At 26.8% G+C, this 10,732-nt stretch overlaps 1 protein-coding gene across 2 annotated transcripts; it reads left to right on the forward strand.

Moving 5' to 3' along the window:
* The first annotated feature begins 340 nt into the window (after positions 1-340).
* On the forward strand, positions 341-3,361 carry LOC122537300 (plancitoxin-1). Of its 2 annotated transcripts, none has more exons than XM_043670364.1 (7): positions 341-416; positions 1,566-1,690; positions 1,924-2,101; positions 2,266-2,758; positions 2,837-2,939; positions 3,012-3,150; positions 3,214-3,361. In XM_043670364.1, the coding sequence occupies exons 2-7, from the start codon at positions 1,581-1,583 to the stop codon at positions 3,319-3,321; spliced, it is 1,131 nt and encodes a 376-aa protein (XP_043526299.1). In that variant the 5' UTR covers positions 341-416; positions 1,566-1,580; the 3' UTR covers positions 3,322-3,361. The 2 variants fall into 2 exon arrangements, with proteins under 2 accessions (XP_043526299.1, XP_043526300.1); XM_043670365.1 differs by having other exon boundaries at positions 393-416; positions 3,198-3,361.
* Positions 3,362-10,732: the final 7,371 nt, after the last annotated feature.

Genomic DNA, 10,732 nt, shown 5'->3' on the forward strand with positions numbered 1-10,732 from the left:
AAAATGCAATTATTTCTTACTCGTTTGTTTCTTATTTACATTTATTTTTATCTACATATGGTATAAGAATTTAAACATATAATTTTAAGATAACAATGTTCTTCAAATAATTTCATTGTACGATTATAAATAATGTCGATCTATTGATATCATACATTAACATTATGTAAATATAAAAATACCAGTTACATATTTTAAGAATTATATTCGCTATTATAAATGTAATAAACATATTGTTTGAAAAAAGATACATTAATTCACTAACCAATCAACCAATAGGATAAAGAAACTCTAATGACGTAAAGTGATGTTTCATTCGGTTACTCTGCCAGCTGTGCAGTGTGTCGATAGTAGCGTTACTGTTTAAAAGTTGTTACATCTTATTGTGTTTTATTTCTATAATACAGCAGTTTACGGTAAATATATAGAGATTATTTATTATGTATACGATATACAGTGATAGAAAAATAAAGTTTAAGATTAATACAGGTATAAATAAAATTTCTATCGAGCAAATACTTTTTTTCGTATTAATTAACTGATCGCTTGTATATTTTGGGACGAAATAAATTTTCTTTCTTAATAAACATTACTTCTTTTATCAATTATAATTCAGGTTTATAAAACAAATATGATTTTGTTTTTACTCTTTACTTTAAACTTTAAACTTTGTCTTATTCTGTACTTTTTTGGTTGTCACTGTAGATTTTATTTATTATTATAAAAATTATAAATATCGCATATCTTAAAGAGAAAAGAAAGGAAATAATAAAAAAAAAAAAAATGAAAATTGAAAATATTTTAATTTTGTCAATATATATGAATATATTTGAACATATTCAACATATTCTTTGTATTTTATAAATAATTAAAGCATCTTATATTTAACATAAATGTTCAAGTATAAAAAATTTTAATCTGCTTTTGAAAATAATCTATGAACAAATAATAATCTGCATATAACTTTGTATCATTCCAATTCAAAACAGTATTTCTTACCATAATATACTTCTCATCATAGTTAAAACATCACTGTGATTTCATTTGATGAGTAATACAAACTATAACACTTTTTATTTAGGTTGCGCGAATGAAGAGACATTCGCAATAAAGCAAAATGTTTATTGAAACAATTTACATATATATATAATTTACATACATATAGAAACAATTTACATACATATATAATTTACATAAAAAAATTATACATATATCATTTTAAATAAAAAAAAATTTTTTTTTCATTTATTATTTATATTTTCATGTAAATTTATATATTATTTATAAAAATATAAATTTTTATATTATATTTATATTACCAGTAAATAAATATAAATTTGAAAAGCAGGTCATTTATAATATTGTATAATAATTATAATATTAATATAATTACTAATCTTATCATAATACTACGACATGCTTCTTGAAATATTTGATGACAAGATAATCACTTATATTCAATAGCTTATGAAGCGATATTATCTGTCTCTCTATTGTTTTTAATTGGATTAAAAAAAATATTATTTAGTCATTATTTTCTCTTTTTAATTATTTCTCTATTTCAGTAAAATATCGAAAATATGAAAATTTTATTTTACGCGACTACACTGTTAATTGCGAATAGTGTTATATGCTTCAACCGTTCCAATAAATTACAATGTAAAGACGAAAAAAATGTACCAGTGGATTGGTAAATATTTATACAATCAAGTTTTATTTATTAATTAAGATTTATACAATCTAAAAAATGCTGCGCTTTTTCTTTACTTTCAGCATAATTATTTATGTATAAATTAGTGCATTAGAGTGATAACAAGGAATGACTTTTGTGATGTAAAAATAACGATACAAAAATAATAAATATAATATATAATGATATAAAAACTAATTTAATTGTAAATTTAAAATAATACCATATTTTAGGTATGTGCTTTATAAGTTACCAAAAGTTCAAACAAGCAGTAATCCATTGATTAAAGAAGGTCTTGCTTATCTATATATAACAAATATAACCATTGGAACTGGTTGGCAATTGTCTTCTAAATCTATCAGTTCAAATAATTCCATCCCTGGAATTACATTAGCGTCTCTTTACGATCGTGTAAGTATTTAACAAATACTAATTACTGACTGGGTTTGTTAGTAACAATAATATATTTAATTAGAACATCTTTTTATCGTAGTAGTAAAAATTATGATGAATTATTAAAAAATAAAAAAAATAAAAGAAAGAAAAAATTGACCATTATAATGTCTTTTACATAGGATAATAAAAATGAAAGTATGTGGAGTTTATACAACGATAGTCCACCAAATGCATCTTATGTTTGGAACTTTGGTCATACAAAGGGTATAGTGATGGCAAATAGTGAACAAGGATTTTGGTTAATTCATAGCGTTCCAAATTTTCCTCCAGTTCCCAAAAATGGTATACAGACTCGACCATTAAATAAGGAAAATATAAATATCGATGGCAAATACAATTATCCAGAAAGTGGAACATTTTACGGACAAAGTTTCCTATGTATTTCCCTTGGTAGTGATCAATTTGATATTGTTGGAAAACAATTATTATACAACGAAATAGCAGTATATGCAAAAAACATTCCTGATATACTTAGTAAACAATATCCGATCCTGAAGAATGCGACTAATCAAATACATGTCAAAACGCCTCCCTATAACCACAAAGCCGTAATAAAGTCCTTAGGAATGATTGAATTCACTTCGTTTGCTAAGGCTGGAAAATGGGGAAAAGGTAAATAAATTATGTTTGTAAAACTATATTTCATACATTTTATAAGATACATATAGGTTATGAAATTTTAAATTTTAGAGTTATATGGAGATTTTGTAGCGCCACAATTGCAGTCAGATTTATTTGTTCAGTCTTGGTTGAATAGTCGGGGCAAATTACCTTCAATTTGTACTGGTAGAAAGTTGGTAATATTATTTTTTAATCTCTATTCTGTCGTTTTCGATGTTTCTTGTCATGAGAATACGTTTTACAGGATTTACAATGTTAAAAGCCTTAAATTCGATGTTGCGAATGTAGATTATACTAGCAGTCATGATCATTCCAAATGGGCTATTACAGATACCAAGAAGTCCGTTAATCACTGGGTTTGCATTGGTGATATTAATAGAGCTGTATGTATATATTTTAAAAATGTTTACAAAATTATAAAATCTTGAAGATAATTCTTTGTTTAGGATACACAGTATTCTCGAGGTGGTGGAACCGTATGTTTTAAAGAGGATCGATTATGGAATAATTATCGTAATATTATAAATGATGTAGAGCCTTGCCATTATATGTAAAAGACTTTAGCGAAATGTAATTTGTTTTCATTTAGTAAAATTTGTTTCATTTCTTTCTTTTATAGTAAAAATTATCTAATGAAATTTTAATATGTAAAAAATATATTAATAAAAGTTATATAATGACTTGTAAGTTTTAATAATATATATTTTAAATCACTTTAAAAATATAAATCATTCGGATAATGTATAAAAAAATACACGATGCTGAAATAGCGATGTATCGATTAATTTTATAATTGTAACAGATATTTCCTTAATATATATATTAAATTTGTGTAACACTAATTTGAGGATATAAAATAATAACCGTCACATTAACTGCAGTTTACTTGCAAGTGTATAAAAAAAAGTCTCGGTGTCTCTTTATTACTATAAAATAAGGATAAACGACAGGGATCAGAAACAGTTCTTAAATTGGATTTTATGAAAGGAGCCAGCGACTCTTCCTTCACCAACTCTTGTTTCGTCTTTCTTTTTCTCTGTGCTTATTGTCTATCTAAGGAAATTGCAGAATAACTCGACATACCGTTAATAAAAAAAGAAAGTAGTCGAGGTTTAGTAAGCGGAAAGAGAAGGAAACGATTTGCTTTTTAATAAAAATTCCAAGAAATCGACTGAACTTTGGTCCATTCTTTATCGGTCGTTTAAAGTTCTTCGATTTCTTTAATAAAGTTAGTTTCAAAGATTTCTTTTCGGAAACAATTATTTAAATATTAAAACAGTACTAATTATTATTATTGTAATTACTTACACTTATTGTGAATGTTGTATATTTTTTTTGATTTAATAATTCCATTTTTTATATTTTCTGATTGTGAATAAGTATATTTTAATTTTAGATTTATGTTTATTAGAATAGAATGGCAACTAATTGGGGAACTACGATATACAATTAAAATTTTTAATAGAATGCAATCGTTCTTTCTTCTAATTTATTTGTTGTATTTGTTAATGAAAATAATTGAATGAATCTTTATCTTATATTTAGTATATAAGAACAATCACAGTTTCTCATTATAGACATTAAATACGATGCTGATATAGAACGAATAATATGAATACGATTGACCTAGATCTATTCATAGATTGACTCAATCTATTCAATCTTTAAGACTTAAATCATTAAAGAAATACTAGGATAACGAAAAGTAAAAAATAAAAGTGTTTACATCAAAAGACTGAAGATTATTGATGATGGAGAGAGTTAAAATTCGTGGGTGTTCATCCATGCGTGAATTAAGCGATGCGCGCCGTCAGGAGACAAAACAATGGCGAAAACAAAAAGTAAGTTCGGTAAAGCATCTGGAAGCGGACCCTTGGAAAAACAAGTTGGCTGCTGCTGAATGGGGAAGGGGAATGTAGAGATTTTTTCCTTTAATGCACAACTGGCAGCTGGCAACTTTCAATAGTCAATTTATTAAAGCCTACATTGGCATGCTTATTCATCTCCGTAATTTGGAAAAATCGGTCTCAGTATTTTCTACTTTTGATATATTGAAACTGTCATCCGTATTAATTTATTTTAGTTATCGATATACAATTTCAAATAACATGATTCAAATTCTTCACTATGCAAAAAAAGTTACGAAGTTTCTTGGAGAATACGGTATTATAATTGCTTTATTCTTATTTTGCTTTTTTATCGAAATATGAAGGTCAGTTTCAATTTTTTAAATAGAAGGTTTAATAATTTCTTTTGGATTCAAAAAAAGCATCGAATTTTGCATACAAAAAATATTAATTAAAAAGTATTAAGAGGGTTTAAAATTAGTAATAATTAAGATATTCTCAATATTCTTCATCTTGTGTTAGGAAATATGGTCAGTTAAGTAACTGTAATACAACTATATTTATAACGGTAGATTATATCTGTAATACAATTTTTGTTAAATGATAGACATCATTAATATGAGATATGTCAGTATCTCAGTTCAATTGTTCAAAGAACAGATTATAAAGAGTGTTGTGTTTATTACCATGTTTAATAATAATAAAAAAACACAATTATAATCGTTTATAATACATAAACGAAAATATTATGAGAATTAAATCATTATATTCTACTATTTTTTTAAAACTTCATTCCATTGTTTCTTTTGGATTTTATCGTGAACCATTGTTGAGGATACTAACGCATATATCGCAATAATTATATATACTTATAGTATGACTAAATATATAATTATATTTACTTATAGTATGACTAAATAAGTGCGTTAATTATAATGAAGAACAGTTCGAACACTTGAATCTTATTTTGATAGTATCTCAATAATTACTAATTTTGGACTCTATGTCGTTTAATTTTTTTTATGAAAAATTTGATATTTTATTCGGATCCAAGAAAAAGTATATATTAGGCATCTCATTAAAAAAATTGCGTTAATTTAAGCGCAATTCTCTTCTAACTTCCTCAACTAACTTCATATCTCAATAAAATTACAAAGCAACAACGAAGTGATTACACTCGTATACCCTTCCCGGGAAACTATGCAATTTTTGTTTGAAACATTTTTTTGTACAGCAAATAATTTACGAGTTATTTAAAGTCGTCATGTTATGAGACTCACCCTCATAAAAAGTAAATGCAAAAAAAAAAACAGAATATGTTTTATAAGAAAAAAGTCTTTCAAAGTGACAATTTTGGAAAAAGTAGGAAATCATATAATAAATTAGTGAAATATGATTGATATATTTATGAATAATATATGATGTCATATACCATTTTGAATTGGTGTACTCGATGAAGCGTAGATTTCGGTTAAAGTGCTATTGTCGTAAAAAGCCATGGTTTGAAAGTGAAATGGGTTGAAAATTTCAACGGCTGGAAAGACGAGAAAACGACGCTGCAATGTTCGTAGCGATATTTCAGCATTAAAGGCATCTTGTTTTGCATACTAAAATTCTGTGCATCATCCAAATATACGCACAACGCTATGTAGATGAAACCATTGTGTATCGTGTTTTACATGTGTACTTAAGTACGCTAGCAATGTAAAATGCACATGCGCGAGCTTGTTCTTTATCCTTTTTCTTCTGGTTATCAACAGCCTACAGCCTCTACTATCTAGTTTCGTATCCATAGTTCATGTACAGGTTGTGTGTACGTATATATGTACATATCTTATCCGATTAGCTTTGTGAGAATTTTAATATTATCTTATACTTATTCATATCGTGTGTGAAAGAGAAATCATAATGCTTTCTTATAAAAATATAAATATAAAAAATATTATAAATATAAATTCAGTGCTAGGACGAATCATACTTAGTTTAGTATGTAATGATAATACATAATAACTGTTATTAAGTAACATAACTCCGATAACTAGATTAAGTTTTGCTAAACAATTCTTTCATATTAAATCATTTTTTTTAAATAAGTTTTTAAATAGATATTAATTTTACAGGTGTTTTATAATAGCAGATATATTATAATTTGGTTTGATAGAAATTTAGATTAAAATTGTAATCGATGCCACACGTCCTTCTAAAATATACATACGCAGTAGAAATATCTGTAGACAAAATTTAATATTAATATCACAGATTTTAGAGTAGTTTCTCCTTTATACAAGAAAGTTAACTTAAATTAACGCTTATGTCAATGTTGAAGTATATCGTATATACATTAATAATGACTTGTTCCCGTATAGTGATAGCTCTCGTTTAATTCTTAAGTAAACTTTTAGTTTTAGCTTAATAGTTGAAGTTTATGTTTAATTTATTCGAAATTAGTAAAGGAATAAAACTTCCCCTGCATCATTCGAAACATAAGGAGGTGTTAGAGAATTATATAAATTTTTAAATAATAACATTAACAATTAATTAACATTAACATAAACATTAATTTAAAATTAAAATTAGAAGGAACTGCAACGACCCTATTATCCATTTAAGTATTAAATGTACACATGTTTGATTCATTGTTTCAACTAATATTAATTTATTGTTGTGATAAAGAACAAGAAATAAGTTGTTATTTAAGAAAAAATTAAGAGAAAGAGAAAGAGAAATATTTAAATAAGTAAAAATAGGTATGTATATATAGAGATGGAGAATAGAAATAGAAGGTATACAGGGTGTTTCCGAATAACATATCCAGTGAGTGGTAATTCCTTGTGAAAAAATAAGAAAAAAATATAAAATAACATTTTTTTTGTTCAAGTTTTCAAGATAATCAGACACTACGTTCACAGGTAGCTGTGTTTAAGATTCGACTTTCCGAGTGAAGTCGACTGGCGATTCTGTTTGTAAACAATGCTCTTCTGTAATATTCACAAACAGTGAATGGCTGTAGTCAGTGAATGTGAGTAGTCAGTCTTTATTCGGTTCTTGACAAGATGACTTATACAAATAGAGAACATGTGGATATTCGGATCTTAGAAGCAATTTATCTGCTGCTGTTCGTTATTGCAGAACACGTTTCTAACGGCATGTTCCTAATTGGAGAACAATTCAAAGAATAGTTACTTTCAACAATATAGTTAATAATAAAATGTTTCTGCAAAATAATATTTTCACCTCAGTTGCACCTAGGATCTCTGGAATATTGCGTAAGTATTGTTTACAAATTTACTTAGTTTACAAATCGGCGTTGTACTTCACACAAAAACAGCATTATAGCTGTATTGCATAAGTACATAATGGATATTCAAACTTGATTATCTTGAAAACTACGCTTCGAACAAAAAAATTCTATTCTATTTTTTTTTTATTTTTTCATAAAGGACCACCGTTTGATATATTATTCGGATGCTCTGTATATATTATGCAAGTGCATTGCTACTGTAGTGGGAATTGCATTAAGGTGGTAGGAACTACGAAGGTGATTCTCTTTAGTTGTAAAATTGTCGGGAAATTATCTTAAACAATTGTCTCGGTGTAACCGAACTCGAATACATCACCATCGTAGTTTCAACCCAAAACTTACCAAGAATTTATCAGACGATGCATATTGTTGACTTATAAATATCAACTTATTACTTCCTCGTTGTTAGATTTTCAAATTCAAGATATTTTAATCTTTGCCTGGACATTTGTCCGGTTTAATATAATTATTCTTATGATGAAATATTATAAAATTAAATTTTTAATTGAACTTTTAAATTTTATTTCTCTTGCGCTTTCCTTTTTGAAACGAAAAATGTTCGATATAGCAGTGTATATCATTAATATAATAAAAGAAAATTGTAAAATTTAATATAATATAATAAATTTAATATAATAAAATAATTAATATAATAAAATAATATAATAAAAGAAAATTGTAAAATTAAAATTTTTAATTGAACTTTTAAATTTTATTTCTCTTGCGCTTTCCTTTTTGAAACGAAAAATGTTCGATATAGCAGTGTATATCATTAATATAATAAAAGAAAATTGTAAAATTTAATATAATATAATAAATTTAATATAATAAAATAATTAATATAATAAAATAATATAATAAAAGAAAATTGTAAAATTAAAATTTTTAATTGAACTTTTAAATTTTATTTCTCTTGCGCTTTCCTTTTTGAAACGAAAAATGTTCGATATAGCAGTGTATATCATTAATATAATAAAAGAAAATTGTAAAATTAATAAAGTAGAGAAGGAATTTGAGATAAGAGTATGTAGGTATGGAGTAAAGATAACGATACTGGTAACAGGAGTAAAATTAGAGAGTAATAAGCAGAGAATCGCAAACGCAATGTCAAGACTCTAGCAAGGTGGTCCGTTCTCGTATAGACGCGGTAGGGAAGCGGTAGAGAATAATTCAAGTAGGTAGAAACTGGAAGGATAAGGGCGAGGGTTGCATGTCGGTGGAAATTGCAGATGGTAGGAGTAAAGCTGCAGCACTCCGCTTAGACAAAGCCTAACGAAGCTTCTATTCAGCAACAGTAGGCATCACGAGGCCCAACTTCACTTCTATTATACTTACTCGTCGGCACGAAGTGAATTCCATCCATCAACGGAATTCCAGGCTAAGCAGCTCTCGGCTGCCTAGCATTTCCATCTCTGGCACGAGAGGCATTTTCTCCTTTTTTTGGGGCTACATTCTCTTTGTCTTTACATCGTCGCATAAAATACTCGATGTTTTCTTCTTTTCATCGTCAATGTTTTTCTTTTCGTTTTTCTACATATGGTATCTCTTCTCATTCAAGAAACTTCATGGTTTTTTATTATTTGAATGTTAATATATAATTCAATCCGCAGTTAGATAATTCATAAGTATTTGCAAAATGATTGCTTCGATGTAATTTTGCATGTAAGAGGAAATATAAATTATCTATTATTTAGAATCTGATATTTTCTTTTCTCTGACCGCACTTTTCAATTATGTCTATTTAATTTTTTTCCTCATTATGTCTACTTAATTTTTTTCCTTATTATTAGTGCCTTTTTTCTCATATGACCGTAGACTTATCGACAATCGAGGATATGTTGGCGTGAATCTGTGGCTAGGATAAGCGCGTCTCCAGCGTAATAAAACTCTCGGAAGGAAGTCGGCACCGTTAGTTAGAACTTTCTTGCCAAGGAGAAAAAGAAAAGGGAGAAGAGAAAAATGAAGAAGAAAAAGGAAAAGAAGAAGTATCAATCCCGTAACATCGATCGGGTTGAATTCTTTGGATCGCAACAAACTTTAGTTTTCATTACAAATGAACATGTCATTGTTTATTTGCTTTTAAGTTTTTATATCACAACTTTCGATATAGAAATTAATTAAAAAAATTATATTTTGATTCTTCTTATTAATGAGTACTTATAGCTGAAGTACTAATGAAGAAACATTGTTTAATCTATCATTAAATCTTCTTATCTGAGCTAGAAATTATTTATAGTTAGAAAAAAATTCATTACACATTAATTTACGTACTATTAAAAATATACAACCATTATAGAAAAAGTTAAGTTGAAATATGTTCTATGTAAATCATAAAACTCAAGTATCGATTTCTAATAGAACTTAAACATTACTCTTCGATTTTACTTAACTTCATGGGCTTTCGAGGTTGGCATCACAATATTTCGAAGTACTTTGATACTTACAATGAGGAATATCTTGTCTACTTTGAGAACATATTATTGCTTAGATCACTATATGAATTATCTGTTTTCTCTTACTTTCTCCTGTAATATACAAAGAAATAGTTCCAGAAAAAATATACAATAAATTATTCTTGAATTGAGTCACAAATTTGTATATCCCATTTTTTTTACAAATATAATTTTTGAATAGTTTAGAAAAGGATCAACAGATCTGATGGAGTAAATCCAAACAAAATGCAAGAACAAATATAAAACAAAAGGTGAATGAGAAAAAGATAGCATTCATTAGTAATTGCTATTACATATTAACAAGATCATTCTCAGAGAACTTTGTGAACTAAATATTTTTACATGAACTTATTCTATTCTTTAA

The sequence above is a fragment of the Frieseomelitta varia genome, unplaced genomic scaffold (genome assembly GCF_011392965.1).
Source record: "Frieseomelitta varia isolate USP_RPSP 00005682 unplaced genomic scaffold, Fvar_1.2 scaffold_9, whole genome shotgun sequence".
NCBI classification, from domain to species: Eukaryota; Metazoa; Arthropoda; class Insecta; order Hymenoptera; family Apidae; genus Frieseomelitta; species Frieseomelitta varia.